This window comes from Eubalaena glacialis, chromosome 7 (assembly GCF_028564815.1).
Source record: "Eubalaena glacialis isolate mEubGla1 chromosome 7, mEubGla1.1.hap2.+ XY, whole genome shotgun sequence".
NCBI classification, from domain to species: Eukaryota; Metazoa; Chordata; class Mammalia; order Artiodactyla; family Balaenidae; genus Eubalaena; species Eubalaena glacialis.
Genome location: NC_083722.1, coordinates 74132452 through 74149044, shown reverse-complemented (window position 1 = coordinate 74149044; position 16593 = coordinate 74132452). Strand labels below are relative to the sequence as shown.

The 16593-nt window shown below is 43.7% G+C and overlaps 1 protein-coding gene across 8 annotated transcripts in view; it reads right to left on the bottom strand.

Moving 5' to 3' along the window:
- DAG1 (dystroglycan 1) overlaps positions 1 to 16593 on the bottom strand; it is a 61963-nt gene that overhangs the window by 11461 nt on the left and 33909 nt on the right. For all 8 annotated transcript variants that reach the window (XM_061196819.1, XM_061196813.1, XM_061196817.1 and 5 more), the window contains one exon: positions 6211 to 6607. In XM_061196819.1, coding sequence (XP_061052802.1) covers positions 6211 to 6495 — 285 coding nt within the window. In that variant the 5' untranslated portion in view covers positions 6496 to 6607. The remainder of the gene's footprint in view (positions 1 to 6210; positions 6608 to 16593) is intronic.

Genomic DNA, 16593 nt, shown 5'->3' with positions numbered 1-16593 from the left:
GAGAGAAATTCCACATTGTCTCCAGACAAGGAGGCTAAAGGGAAGCAGGGATGAAAAGCCATCCTCATGGGCACTACCAAAATGAGACATCTGAGGGGGCTCTAGAGGGGTAGCCCAATCATTTCATGAGATGCAAAGACTTCTCTCCTGACCACCCCAGAGAGGAGGAGTTAGAACATCTCCAGCCATATAATCACCTTCCTCAGCCAGTCCTACACTCAAGTCAAAGGAGAGGCACCCTTAGGGAGCCGGCGCCAATCCTGAGGGAAGTCAGGGGGGTAACTTATACTATGGCCAACTTGGGACAGCTTAGGATCTGCCCAGCAAAGGCAAAGCTGGCTTCCGTGGGACCTATACCCACAGACCCTGATGAAGAGAGAGGGTGTTCTAAGACCTAAGACTCCTGTGAGAGCAAAGAACAGTCGAGACCTGGGATGAGCTTTGCATACAGGCATCTAGTCTGGTCCAAGGGAGCACACGCCAGGACCATCTCCTTTAGGGTGTCCTGAGGCCACAGGAGAAAAGAAGAGAGACCCAAGGCACAGGTCTTTCAGTAAGGTCATGCTGGCCACAAAGGTCTGGAGGTAGCTCGTAGCCCCTTCTTACATCATCAGATCAATGGAGTCCATTTGGGAGTTAAAATGGGGTCAGTAATAGCAAATTGATTCTTGAGGTAGAGCTAGAGAACAGCAGGGAAGTAATAGGTGCTGGCTGGGATGAGACTGGACAAGGGCTGTTTGGACATGAAAGAGTCTCAGATGTGGGGGAGAGCAAAAGATCCAGGACCTCAGGGCTAATCCTCCAGGCAGGCATGTCCCGTTCTTCTTTCTCCTGACCTGCTTCCTTGAAGCCTGGTGTATAAAATATAGGGAAGTGCTTGTTTTAGGAGTTGATGTTACCCAATGGGCATACCTGGCTGATGCCAAGCAGCACTTCCTCTGTCACTGTGATTCCCAAAGTTGCCACAATCTCCTTAAATACCACAACCATCAGCCCACACAGGTCCAACAAGGCTTGGCAGGTAGCCAGTGCAGCTCACTTAGCATGAGACTTAATTTTCTACCCCTTCTATAGACTGTTACATGGTCTGTTACAAACACTGAATTATTCTATCACCAACCCCCATGCACATCTCCTGACCAGTCAGCAAGTATGACAACCACCCCACCTAATCTCATCAGGTCTCAGGACAGACCATGCTCTGCCTATGAGTCCTCATTAGGCAATTCGGCTAATTGATTGGAAGGCCGACCCTTACCTGGGAACCCCACATGAGGCTTAGGCAAGCTTAGTCTCTTACTGCCCTGACATAGGCTGGCATTTCTTCCTACAAACAGGCAGGTAGGCTTTTTTTTTTTTTTAATAAATTTATTTTATTTATTTATTTTTGGCTGTGTTGGGTCTTCGTTGCTGTGCGCGGGCTTTCTGTAGTTGTGGGGAGTGGGGGCTACTCTTCGTTGCGGCACGCGGGCTTCTCATTGAGGCGGCTTCTCTTGTTGCAGAGCTTAGGCTCTAGGCGCACAGGCTTCAGTAGTTGTGGCATGAGGGCTCAGTAGTTGTGGCTCGTGGGCTCTAGAGCACAGGCTCAGTAGTTGTGACACATGGGCTTAGTTGCTCCACAGCATGTGGGATCTTCCTGGACCAGGGATTGAACCCGTGTCCCCTGCATTGGCAGGTGGATTCTTAACCACTGCACCACCAGATAAGTCCCTGGCAGGTAGGCTTTGACAATCCAAAGCAGGTTTGCAGGTACTGAGGGGGTTCTCCTTCCCTCTGCCAGCCCAAAAACATTTGAAGGCCTACTATGGGACTGGAATCAAACATGCAGACTAACAAGAATTTCAAGTACAAAAATTTGCTAAGAAGATAACACAGGGTTTTGTGAGAAATCTGCCTTCATCAGGGTGGAGGGAAAGGGCTCCAATGCTGAAATTAAGCCTGAAAGAGGTGGCTGTACCCATGCTGACAGAAGAAAAAAAGAGCCAGCAGCCTGGGGTGGGCCCTGAGCTTGGCATATCTGTGGGGCAGAAAGAGGCTGGTGTGGCTGGGACAAGGTATGCAAAGGGAAAGGGGAGAGAGAAGAGGCCAGAGGCCAGATCAAACAGGGCTTAATCCTAAGGGCAGGGGGGTAGGGGAGGCCTGTTTTTAGCAGATGTAAGCTTTACAAAGATAAAGATGTCTCTTGCCTCAGTATGGAGAACAGACTAAGGGGTTAAGAACAGAGGCAGGGCGCCTGGGAAGAGGTGAGCGAGTGGTAGTTTGGATGACAGTAATAGTGATGGATATGATTTGCAGGTCACCCCAACAAGGCTCCTTGGGACCAAGATCTGAAATATTCCTCACATACACAAGAATATTGGGCAGCCATTAAAAGTTACATTCCCAAAGAATACTTAATAACCAAGGAAAAAAACTCAAACTACAGTGAATGAAAAAAAGGTTAAAAAATAGATTGAGCATGATTTCAGGTCTGTCTAAAATGTCTGTGTGTGTATGTGACACGGACACCTCTTGATGAACGCAGAAAATGATGGAGGAGTATGCTAGTGGTAGGAACCACAGGAGATTTTTTTTCTCCCTTTTTCTACAATGTACATTTATACATCATTATTATAATGGGGGGGGGAAAAAACAACTCCTTTAGTGTAAAGACTTTTCAATCCTGTTTTATACATAGGGAAACCAAAGCTCCAGGAAGGAAGTCAGGCTTTCTGATCTGATTCCCACCCCACACAACCCTGATGTCAAGACTGTTCGGGATGAAGAGTCACACATTTTCACCTGTTTTTCTACAGGTTAATCATCTACTAAATGGTCTGCTTTCCACAGATAGATATGCTCAGATAAAATCCTGTTTTCCTAGTAAAATCTCTTTGCTCCCCCAGTGAATAAGCCTGTTAAATGTCCCTCTGCCAGATACAGCAAATACTCAGCTCACTGTATCGACTCAAGGCACCTTTGGTCAAGACTAATCCATGTACAACATTCCAGTGGCCACTGGAACAAGGGTAATCACTACAGGGTTTGGATATTCAGAAGATGAAATTTGATGCTGGGTAAGAAATGTACCTCCAAAAACGCCATTTTTCATCTAATAAACTAGAAACTGGCTTACTGGGGTGTTATGAAGATTACATGGAAATCTTTCTCAAAGACTCCACAAACTAGAAAGAGCTCCATGGAACTGAGCCAGGATCTTCGGAAGTATGACCACCTCTGAGAACACAAGGCCACCCTAAGAACGAGTCATGAGCTAAGGAGAGGGGGTCAAAAAGGAAAAGGAAGAGAACACAAGGAGGGTCAGGTGAGGAGTGGGTCTGCCCAGATTCAAGGGAAAGGGGCATAGACACACCTCTCAATGAGAAAAGTGGCATGGAATTTGTGACCATTTCTAATCTAGATGCCTGGGGCTTGTGGGTCAGAGAGAGGCAAGTTGGTAAAGACTCATTAGAGCCTGGGTGTGCTTTGACCAATGGAGTACAAAGAAGTGTCACTGTGCAAGTTTCCAAGCCCAGGCCTTAAGAGACTGGCAGCTTCCACTTCCTGTATCTTGGAATACTCAATCTTGGAACCCAGCTATTGTACTGTGAGGAAATCCAAGTATCTGTGTAAAGGTCTACATGGAGAGAAACCAAGGACCTTGATCAGCAGCCCCAGGTAAGCTCCCTGTCAACAGGCAGAACCAACTTGCCAGCCATGAATGAGCCATCTTGGAAGTAGATCCTCCAGGCCCAGGTAAGCCACTCTAGCTAGTGCCATGTGCAGCAGAGATGAGATTCCCAGATGAGCTCTAAATCCCTGAATTCTTGGCCACAAAACTGTGAGCAAAACAAATTGGCTGTTTCAAACCACTATGTTCTTATGCTTTAAACATACCAATAAATAGCCAGAACACTATGTGTATGTAGAAATCTAAGTGCAAAACAGATATTAAAAACTACCATAACAAAGTATAGACCTTGGAATACTTTTAATTCATATTCAAGCCACACCTCTGGGGAAAGAATGCTGTAGGCCAAGGGTTAGAAAACTATGGCCATGAGGACTTCCCTGGTGGCACAGTGGTTAAGAATCTGCCTGCCAATGCAGGGGACACGGGTTCGAGCCCTGGTCTGGGAAGATCCCACATGCTGTGGAGCAACTAAGCCTGTGCACCACAACTACTGAGCCTGTGCTCTAGAGCCCACAAGCCACAACTACTGAAGCCTGCGCGCCTAGAGCCCGTGCTCTGCAACAAGAAGCCCGCGCACCACAACGACGAGTAGCCCCCGCTCGCCGCAACGAGAGAAAGCCTGCGCTCAGCAACGAAGACCCAATGCAGCCAAAAATAAATAAATTAAATAAAATAAATAAATTTATTTAAAAAAAAGAAAACTGTGGCCATGGGACTTCCCCAGTGGTCCAGTGGTAAAGAATCTGTCTTCCAATGCAGGGGACGCGGGTTCGATCTGGGCTGCCACCTGTCTTTGTACAGTCCATGAGCTAAACATGTTTTTTGCAATTTTTAAACGAGTGAGGGGAAAAAAAATCAAAAGAAGATATAGTATTTCTTGACACGTGAAAATCACATGAAATTAAAATTTCAGTTTCAGTAAAGTTTTTAAAAGTAAAGTTTTATTGGGGGCTTCCCTGGTGGCGCAGTAGTTAAGAATCCGCCTGCCAATGCAGGAGACACAGGTTCCAGCCCCGGCCCGGGAAGATCCCACATGCTATGGAACAACTAAGCCCATGCTACTGCGCTCTAGAGCCCACAAGCCACAACTACTGAGCCCGCGTGCCACAACTACTGAAGCCCATGCGCCTAGAGCTCATGCTCCGCAACAAGAGAAGCCACAGCAATAAGCCCACGCACCACAACGAAGAGTAGCCCCGCTCGCCGCAACTAGAGAAAAGCCCGTGTACAGCAACAAAGACCCAATGCAGCCAAAAATAAATTAAATAAATAAATAAATTTATTTTTTAAAAAAAGTTTTATTGGAACAGAGCCATGTCCATTCACTTGCATATTGTCTATGGCTACTTTCATACTACACTGGCAAAGTTGAGGAGTTGCAACAGAAACCATATGGCCAGCAAAGCCAAAAAAATACTTACTATCTGGCTTTTTTTAAGAAAAAGTGTGCTGACATCTGCTCTAGGAGATGTTCATAGCTTGAGGAGTACACCCCACCCACCCACACGGCTCCCATGCAAACTCAATCAGGAAGCACGGGAAATTCCAAGGTCCCACAACCCCAGACAAAGGGATGGTACTTCTTCACACAACAGCTTCCTGTTTCAACTAATTTCCACCCTGGGTTGGACAAGACACTCTTCAGTTACAAAGATCTCAGATCCCCTTGTTTTCTGTGTTGCCTCCCCAAAAGGAGATGAGGCGAGGCTGAAATTTAAGTACTAATTTTGGTTCTTAAGTGACCAAATACATTAGTAAACATAGAACACCAAAGCAAAGCAAAACTCCAATATTCACTTATACCTTATTTTTAAAAAATAGGTTCAGGTCTTCCCTGGTGGTGCAGTGGTTGAGAATCCGCCTGCCAATGCAGGGGACATGGGTTTGAGCCTTGGTCTGGGAAGATCCCACATGCTGCGGAGCGGCTGGGCCCATGAGCCACAACTACTGAGCCTGCGCGTCTGGAGCCTGTGCTCCCCAACAGGAGAGGCCGCGATAGTGGGAGGCCCGCGCACCGCGATGAAGAGTGGCCCCCACTTGCTGCAACTGGAGAAAGCCCTCACACAGAAACGAAGACCCAACACAGCCATAAATAAATAAATACATAAATATTAAAAAAAAAAAAGATTCAAAGCATTTAAAAGTTCCATATTTCTTGGGTTTAATCCCATGGTTAATGAAAGCAGACCATTTCCTATACACAGGCCCTTCCATCAAATCCCTAACTTGATGACCAAAAGATCTTCCAGAGTACGTATGTAAAAGCTTTTTAATGGTGACACCCTCAAAATGGGAGCAAAAATAAAGGTTTAGGATGCTATTCTGAGATATATGGGGACCCTCTAGTGAACGTCAGCGGCTGTCCCTCTCTTAAGGAACACTTAGCAGGTCCTGGAAGAACTGAGCTCAGAATTCCTCGAAAATTGAAAAACTAAACCTAAACTATAAAACTAAAAAAACCTAAAATTAACACTAAAATCAAAACTAAAATGGAAGATGAGAATTATTCCTCATTTACAGTTTATATCCAGTCTCACCTTGATGACTTCTCCATTGGAGGCAATTAAATCTGTTGGAATGGTCACTCGAAATGAGCGTCCGACGACAGCGGTGCCATCAGGAATGCCAACCACCGTGGGAACAGCCTCATGGAGGTCTGAGAGTACTGAGTGCATGGACGCCTCGAGCTGGTTCTCCCAGTCCCTGACGGCCTCCGAAGGCTCACTGGGCCAGCGGGACTGAGTCACAGTCACAGATAGCAGAAGGAGAAAGGTCCTCCCCCAGAGGGGGAGCAGCAGCGAGAGGGCCACAGACATCCTCATCCCGGGCTCAAGTCTGCTCAAGCAGATAGTCTAAGAAAGGAAGCAAGTGACGTGGTCCCAGAACTGGGTCCTCAGCCTCTGCACACCTGCTCCATCCCAGAGCACCCAAAGCCTGAAAAAGAAGAAGAGTAGACTCAGACTTCAGCAACTTCCATGGTTTCAAAGTTGAGCACAGGCAGTTACTACCCCCTAAGTCTTCCTGCCAAAAATATCTACTCTGAGTTGGATAAAGTCTCACCCTGCACTGTCCAGTACAGAGCCACCAGCTACATGTGGCTACTGAACACTGGAAATGTGGCTGGCCCATTAAGTATAAAGCACACCGTGGATTCTGAAAACTAAGTACAAAAAAGGAACGTTAGGGACTTCCCTAGTGGTCCAGTGGGTAAGACTCTGCACTCCCAATGCAGGGGGGCCAGGGTTCGATCCCTGGTCGGGGAACTAGATCCTGCATGCATGCCACAACTAAGAGTCCGCATGCCGCAACTAAGAAGTCTGTATGCTGCAACTAAGACCTGGCACAGCCTAAATAAATTAATTAATTTTAAAAAAAAGAATGTAAAATCTCTAATACTTTAAAAATATTGATTACATATTGAAATAATATTTTAGATATAAAAATATTAAGTATAGTTAAGTAAATAAATATTAATAAATAGTACATAATAAAGATATTAAATATATTATTAAAATTAGTTCCACCTGCTTATTTTTTTTTTTTTCATGTGACTACCGGAAAATATTAAATGACATATGTGGATCACATTATATTTCTGTTGAGTAGTGCTGCTCTGGAACTAACTTCCAGTTCATAGGAAACACAGGGCCATGAAGACACAATCAGACAAATCTAGAATGTGGGACCTTCTACAAGATAACTGGTCTGGTCTTTCCAAATCTGACGCCTCTAAATACATGGGGACTATTCTAGATTTAAAGACTGCAACCAGATGCAGTGTGTACATCTTGACTGGACCCTGGATTTACTTTTTAAATTTATTTTGTATTGAAGTATAGTTGAATTACAATGTTGTGCTAATTACTGTTGTACAGCAAAGTGACTCAGTTATACGTATATGTACGTTCTTTTTCATATTCTTTTCCATTATGGTTTATCACAGGATATTGAATATAGTTACCTGTGCTATACAGTAGGGCCTTGTTTATCCATTCTATATATACCAGTTTGCATCTGCTAATTCCAAATTCCTAATCCAACCCTCTCTTACCCCCCACCCCCTTGGTAACCACCAGTCTATTCTCTATGACCCTGATTCCATTTCTGTTTCATAGATAGGTTCCTTTGTGTTGGATTTACTTTTAAAAAAAAACAAAAAACACACAAGACCAGCTCCCAAAGGGATAACTGAGGAATTGTGCATGTGGGCTGGAGATTAGATTTATTGTTAATTTTCTTAGGTGAGATGATGGTGGTGTGGCTCGATAACAGATTGTCCTCAATTTTGAAGTATTTAGGGATGAAGTATCAAAAATCTCTGCAACTCACTTTGAAATGGTCCAAGGGGAAAAAAAACCCATGTGCATGCATATATAGAGATAAAACAATGTGGCAAATATTACAATTATTAAATATTTTTCAAAAATACTTTTGAAAAAAATTGAAAAGCCAAGTATTTGCACAGAGAAGTGTGGCAACCACCCACTGCTTACACCCCACATATTGCATATACTTGCTAACTCAGTGCTAGTGAACAAAACTTATTTGAACTCTCTTGCCCCCCACCCCCAACAGGGACTAAAACCCTGCACATTGTCCCCTCTCCCCCACACCAGCTTCAAGCAGCTCATGACCCTGCCCTAAGGCTGGCAGCCACACAGATGCACTGTGGGAGTTTCTGGGTGCCCACAGGTGGCCACAGCCATCACAAGCAATTTCCCATTCTGGAAAACGATGAAGCCCTGCCCTGAGCCAAGCTGTTGAGGAGCCATGTGATATTTTTTGACCTGGGTAATGCAAAGTAAATAAAATTGCTGAAGAAAACAAGGCCACTGAAACAGGCAGCGTACTCTAAAGTCAATGCAAATCCAAGCCAATGCCAAAAGGTTTTTTTTGCTATTGACTTCGTTATTCCTGTTCTTATTTTGTTTCTGAACTAGAAGTCATGAGACAAAGACAAAACCCAAGAAAGTAAAACAATTTTGAGGGCTGGGAGTCCTATCCTACCAAACCAAGACTTATCACAAAGCTACTGTATTTAAGGCAGTGTCACATGGGGCAGAGTAGACACTGGACTGTGGAACCAGAGGGAGAGCCCAAAACCTGCTTGCAAAGAAGCTGTTCAAAGGCGCCAGGACAAGTGGCTATCTATGTAGAAAAAAAACACAATTAGGTTCTTCTGTCACTTCTCCATCAAAAACAAGATAAATCCCAGGTGGATTAGATACATAAATGTAAAAAGCAGAACTTTAAAATGTTTAGAATATAGCAGAATGTCAGAATAAGGAAGGATTTCATTTTTAAAAGATATCAAAAAACACAAAACGTAAAAGAAAAAGACCATTGGACTTTCACTTCTAGGAAGGTGAAATAGATGTACTTCTCCTTAGCTTCCCACTAAATACAAGGGAAAATCCTAGATATTATATATATAAAATAAACATGAGACTCTTAAACAGTCAAGAGAAGAAGGCAGACCAGCTAGGGACCCCAGGATTCAAGCAATGACACAGCAGTGAGTTCCTTGGGTTTTCTTTTGCCTCATGTATACCAGAATTGGGAGCTGAAGAAGCTGGCAACCCAGAAATGCCAACAGATGAAACAAAAAACGTCCTAACAGAAGTCTGCTCTCTTTATCCAAAGGAGCAAGAAGGGGGTAACCTAGCAAGACATAAAACATTTAGACAGTAACAGCTCTATGCTAGCAAAACACCACAGAAAAAACTGTGGCCCCACTCCCACCCATGCCGACAAAGGCCAAGTGGGGAGCCAAGACTTCCACCCTCATGAGGCTGTAACAAGGCACCCTAATATCTCCACTGGGGAGGGAGCTGGGACTTTCATCCTCACTGGCTAGTAACAATGCACCACCCTCTACCTTCAGCCCCTTGGTGTCAGTGGAAACCACAAGGGGAACCTGGATTTCTATATTCCCACCCAAGCAATAAGAAGGAGCCTCTCCCCATCCCTGCTGGGATGGTGTCAGAGGAAGACTGGTGGAGAGTCAGAACTTTAACCATTGCTCAGCAGTCGTGAGGCCTAGGGAACTAGAACTCCCACCCTCAACCAGCAGTAACAAGGACTTCACCTGCCTTCAGGTGTCAACAAAGGCTGAGTGGGGCACCTGGGCTTCTATCTAAACTTCCCAGTAATCAGGCAGTGCCTCCTCTACCCTTCCTCTGCCGGACAAGTGTCAAACAAAAGCCAGCTAAAACAGAATCTAGAGTTTCAGAACAAAATACAAAATTGTTCAAGTTTCCATCAAAAATCACTCATCATGGGAATTCCCTGGCAGTCCAGTGGTTAGGACTTGGTGCTTTCACTGCCGTAGGTCCGGGTTCAATCCCTGGTCAGGGAATTAAGATCCTGCAAGCCATGCGGTACAGCCCCCCCCCCCCCAAAAAAAAAAAAAAGCTGAAAAATCACTCATCATGCCAAGAACCAAGAAGATCCCAAACTGAATGAAAAAAAGACAATCAACAGATGACAACACCAAGATGAAAAAGATAGGTAGAAAGTAAAAGGATGGGAAAAGATATATCATGCAAACAATAATTAAAAGAAAGCAAGAGGAGCTGTATTTATATCAGATAAAGTAGACTTCAGAACAAAAAAAATTATCAAAGACAGAGAGGTACATTATATAATGATAAAAGGGTCAATCCATCAAGAAGAATACTAATCCTCAATGTATATGCACCAAACAACAGAGTTGCAGAACCATGAGAAGCAAAAACTGATAGAACTGAAAGGAAAAATAAACAAATCAACAATTCTAGTTGGAAATGTCAACATCACTCTCTCAACAAATGATAGAACAACTAGAAAGAAAATCACCAAGGGTACAAAAGAACTAAAACATGCTATCAATCAATATGATTTAATCAACATTTATGGAGCACTCCACCTGACAACAGAACATATATTCTTTTCAAATGTCCACAGAACATATACCCTGAGAGATCACATCTAGGGCCATGAAAAAAATCTCAACAAATTTAAAGGAACTGAAATAATACTGAAATGTTCTCCAACCCCAATGGAGTCAAATTAGAAATCAGTAACACAAGGATAGTAAGAAAATCTTCAAAACTTGAAAACTATACAATGTACTTCTAAATAATTCCTGTGTCAGAGAGGAAGTCTCAAGGGAAATAAAATGTTACACTGAATTAAATATACATTTGTGGGGTTATAGTAAAATTTGTGGAACACAGCTAAAGCAGCTCTTAGGGGTGAATTTATAGCACTGAAACCATTAGAAAAAGAAGGAAAAGTCTCAAATCAATAATCTATGCTCTCACATCAAGAATCTCAAAAAAAAAAAAAGCAAAATAAACCAAAAGCAAGCAGAAGGAAGGAAACAGTAAAGCACAGAAATCAATAAAATTGAAAACAACAGAAAAAAATCAATAAACAAAAAACTGGTTCTTTGAAAAGATTAATAAAATTGACAAATTTCTATAAACAAATTACCAATATCAGGACTGAGACAGGGGATATCACTACAGATCCTGCAGACGTCAAAAAGGATAATAAGGAAATACTACCAAATAACTCACAGATTTTGATAATTCAAATGAAACAGACCAATTCCTCAAAATTTGTAATTTTAAAAAATTTATAATTTAAAAACTCCCACAAAAAGAAATCTCTAGGCCCAGACAGCTTCACTAATAAATTCTACCAAATATTTAAAGAATTAACACCAATTCTACACAGTCTTTTCCAGAAAGTAGAAGGAAGAAACACTTGCCTATTCATTTTATGAAGCTAACATTACCCTGACACCAACATCAAAGACCATACCAAAAAAGAAAAAAAAGAAGAAAATGCAGATGAACAGACACAAAATTTTTAACAAAACATTAAGAAATAGAATTTAGCAATATATAAAAAGAATTATATACCGTAACCAAGTAGCACTTATTTCAGGGTACAAGGTCAGTTCAATATCTGAAAATCAATCAACGTAATCCGCCATATTAACAGACTAAAGAACAAAAATCACATGATCATATTAATTAATGCAGAAAAAGTACCTAACAAAATTCAACACCCAGTCATGATAAACGCTCTCAGAAACACAGGAACAGAGGACAACTTTCTCAATTTGATAAAGAGCATCTAATGGTGATAGACTGAATGCTTTCTCCTTAAGATCAGAAACAAGGCAAGGATGTCTGCTCTCACCACTGTTTTTTTTTTTGGCTGCGTTGGGTCTTCGTTGCTGTCCATGGGCTTTCTCTAGTTGCGGCGAGGGGGGGCTACTCTTTGTTGCGGTGCACAGGCTTCTCATTGCGGTGGCTTCTCTTGCTGTGGAGCGCTGGCTATAGGCTTCAGTAATTGTAGCATGCAAGCTCAGTAACTGCAGCACAGTTGTGGCTCGTGGGCTCTAGAGAGCGGGCTCAGTAGTTGTGACACACGGGCTTAGCTGCTCCGCAGCATGTGGGATCTTCCTGGACCAGGGATCTAACCCGTGTCCCCTGCATTGGCAGGCGGATTCTCAACCAGTGCACCACCAGGGAAGTCCCCTACCACTCTTATTTGACATAGTGCTAGAAGTTCTAGCCAGCATAATAAGGCAAGAAAAGGAAACAAAAGGCATGTAGATGGTAAAGGAAAAAATAAAACTGTAGGGACTTAAAAATAAAACTGTGTGCCACAACTACTGAGCCCACGCTCTAGAGCCCGCGAGCCGCAACTACTGGGCCCACGTGCCGCGACTACTGAAGCCCACGTGCTCTGGGGCCCTCATAACACAACTACTGAGCCTGTGTGCTGCAACTACTAAAGCCCACACGCCTAGAGTCCATGCTCCACGACAAGAGAAGCCACCGCAATGAGAAGCCCGTGTACCGCAATAAAGAGTAGCCCCTGCTCTCTGCAACTAGGAAAAGCCCGCACACAGCAACGAAGACCCCACACAGCCAAAAATAAATAAAGTTAAAAAAATAAAACTCTCCCTACTTGCAGATAACATAATTGTCTATGTAGAAAATCCCAAGGAATCCACAAAACAAACTCCTAGAACTAACAAGTAAGTTTGGCAAGGCCACAGGATATAAAACAAACATACAAAAATCAGTTGTAGGACTTCCCTGGTGGCGCAGTGGTTAAGAATCCGCCTGCCAATGCAGGGGACACGGGTTCAAGCCCTGGTCCAGGAAGATCCCACATGTTGCGGAACAACTAAGCCCGTGCACCACAACTACTGAGCCTGCGCTCTAGAGCTCGCAAGCCACAACTGCTGAAGCCCGCATGCCTAGAGCCCGTGCTCAGCAACAAGAGAAGCCACCACAATGAGAAGCCCACGCACCACAACGAAGAGCAGCCCCCACTCGCCACAACTAGAGAAAGCCCACGCGCAAGAAGGACCAAACTCAGCCAATAAATAAATAAATTTATTTTTTTAAAAAATCAGTTGTATTTCTGTATGCTAGAAATGAACATGCAGACACCAAATTTAAAAGATAATACCATTTAAATTGCTTAAAAAATGAAATATCTAGGTGTAAATCTAACAAAACATGTACAGAATTTGTATGCTGAAAACCATACAACACTGGTGAAAGAAATCAAAGATCCAAACAAATGGAAAGATATACCGTGTTAACGGACTGGAAAGCTCAACACGGTAAAGATGTCAATTCTCCCCAAACTGATATACAGGTTTGTAATAGGCTAAATAATGGTCGCCCAAAGATACCAGGTCCTAATCCCTAAAATGTGCAAATGTACTTTACAAGGAAAGTCTTTGCAGGTGTGATTAAATTACGAATCTTGACCTGGGGAGATGATTATAAATCCAATCACAATTTTCATTATAAGAGAGACGCAGAGAGAGATTATACACACACACAGATGGAGAAGGGGATGTGAAGGCTGAGGCACAGATTGGAGTGATGTGGCCATAAGCCAAGGAATGCCAAAGAATAGTGGCAGCCACCAGAAGCTAGAGGAGACAAGGAATAGATTCTTCCCCAGAGTCCACAAAAGGAGCACAGCCCTTGCCAACACCTTAATTTTAGACTTCTGGTCTCCAGAACTATGAGAGAATAATTGTGTGTGTTATTCTAAGCCACTAAAGTTGTAGTAATTTTTTACAGCAGCCCTAGAAAACTAATTCAAGGTTTAACGTAATTCCTATCAAAATCCCAGTAAGAATTTTTGTATACAGCGACAAGATTATTCTAAAATTTATATTAGGACTTCCCTGGTAGCACAGTGGTTAAGAATCCGCCTGCCAATGCAGGGGACACAGGTTTGATCCCTGGTCCAGGAAGATCCCACATGCCGCGGAGCAGCTAAGCCCGTGAGCCACAACTACTGAGCCCGCATGCCACAACTACTGAAGCCCGCGCACCTAGAGCCCGTGCTCTGCAACAAGAGAAGCCACCACAATGAGAAGCCCGCACACCACAACGAAGAGTAGCCCCGACTTGCCGCAACTAAAGAAAGCCCGCGTGCAGCAATGAAGACCCAATGTAACCCAAAAAATTAATTAATTAATTTAGAAAAATTTATATGGAAAGGCAAAGGAACTAAAATAGCTGTGATGACTACCAAATGTAAAATAGATAGCTAGTGGGAAGCAGCTGCAGGGAGATCAGCTCAGTACTTTGTGACCACCTAGAGGGGTGGGATAGGGAGGGTGGGAGGGAGGCGCAAGAGGGAGGGGATATGGGGATGTGTGTATGCATGTAGCTGATTCACTTTGTTGTGCTGCAGAGGCTAACGCAGCATTGGGAAGCAATTATGCTCCAATAAAGATGTTAAAAATAAAATAAAATAGCTGTGATGAGAAAAACAATTATTTTGATTTGCTGCCTAGGCATTTCCCAGAGTCTGGACATTCCAATAAGGATCTGAGCTTAAGATTCCCACCATAAATTCCCACTTTGCTTTTCCTGGGGCATCTTTTAAAATATCCACTTAGAGTTGAGCCCCTGAAAAATAAGGGACCTCTGCCCCAACCACCATGTAAGTAATAGGTGCTCTCTATCTCCTGCTCGCTTGTGACCTGAGACGGATGACTGCCCTTCCCCTGGCTCATTGCCCACCCCCCTATTTCTGGGATCTGTAAGTAATAGACCTTGTGACTTCACTTCCTTTGTGTGGGTGGATTGGAACTGCACCTTCAATCAAAACGACCCTATGGTTTTCACTTCCCCAAACTGGGAGCTCAGATGCTGAAGGAGCTACCTGCTGACCTCATGTGGATGGCTTGTGCCCCCTCATTCAGCAGGTCATAATCTGCATATTCTTAAATTTAATACACCAGCTCCAGCTTCTCAACACAATAACAATTTTGAACAAGAAGAATAAAGAGGAATTAGGGACTTCCCTGGGGGCGCGGTGGTAAAGATTCCATGCTCCCAGTGCAGGGGGCCTGGGTTCGAGCCCTGGTCAGGGAACTAGATCCCACATGCATGCCGCAACTAAGAGTTTGCACGCCACAACTAAGGAGCTGGCAAGCTGCAACTAAGGAGCCCATGAGCTGCAACTAAGGAGCCCACGAGCCACAACTAAGGAGCCCACCTGCCGCAATTAAGACCCGGCACAACCAAATAAATAAATTTTAAAAAATAAAAGAAGATTAAAGAGGAATTATTCTACCTAATATCGACTTAGAGAGCTAAGTAATCAAGACTGTATTGGTGGGGACTTCCCTGGTGGTCCAGTGCTAAAGAATCCACCTTCCAATTCAGGGGATATTCGTTCAATCCCTGGTTTGGGAACTAAGATCCCACATGCCGTGGGGCAACTAAGCCCACGTGCCACTATTGAGCTCTCGCGCCTCAACAGGAGAGCCCACATGCCGCAAACTACAGAGCCCAAGCGCTCTGGAGCCCATGTGCCCTGGAGCCCCTGTGCCACAACTAGAGAGAAGCCCAAGTGCCACAACTAGAGAAACCTGAGCAGACCACGTGCTGTAACAAAAAGATCCTGTATGCCTCAACAAAGATCCCGTGTGCTGCAACTAAGACCCGATGCAGCCAAAAAAAAAATAAGGAAAATAAATAAATATTTTTAAAAAAGAGACTGTATTGGTTGAGGGGCAAACACATAAATCAATGGCACAGAATACAGAATACAGAAATAGACCTAAACAAGAATGCTCAACTGATTTTTGACAAAGGTACAAAGCAATTAAATGGGGGAGAAACAAATGGTACAACAAATGGTACAACCATTTTCAACAAATGGTACAACCCAGACGTCCCTTCAACAGATGAATGGTTAAACTGTGGTACATCCATACCATGGAATACTAGTGAGCAATAAAAAGGAATGAACTTTTGAATTGACACACTCAACAATTTGGACGAACCTCAAGGGAATTATGTGGTGTGAAAAATGTTAATCCCAAATGGTTACACAGTATATGATTTCATTTATATAACATTAATTTTTTAATTAATTAATTAATTATTTAAAAATTTTGGCCGCAGGGCTTCCCTGGTGGCACAGTGGTTAAGAATCCGCCTGCCAATGCAGGGGTCTCGGGTTCGAGCCCTGGTCTGGGAAGATCCCACATGCCATGGAGCAACTAAGCCTGTGTTCCGCCAACTACTGAGCCTGCGCTCTAGAGCCTGCAAGCCAAAACTGCTGAGCCCACGCGCCACAATTACTGAAGCCCACACGCCTAGAGCCCGCTCTCCGCAACAAGAGAAGCCACCGCAATGAGAAGCCCACGCACCGCAACAAAGAGTAGCCCCCGCTCTCCTCAACTAGAGAAAGCCCGCACACAGCAACAAAGACCCAACGCAGCCAAAAATAAATAAATAAATAAATTTATTTAAAAAAAAATTTTTTTTGGCCACACTGCGCAGCATGCAGGATCTTACTTCCCTGACCAGGGATTGAACTCATGTCCCCTGCAGTGGAAGCTCGGATCCTTAACCACTGGAACACCA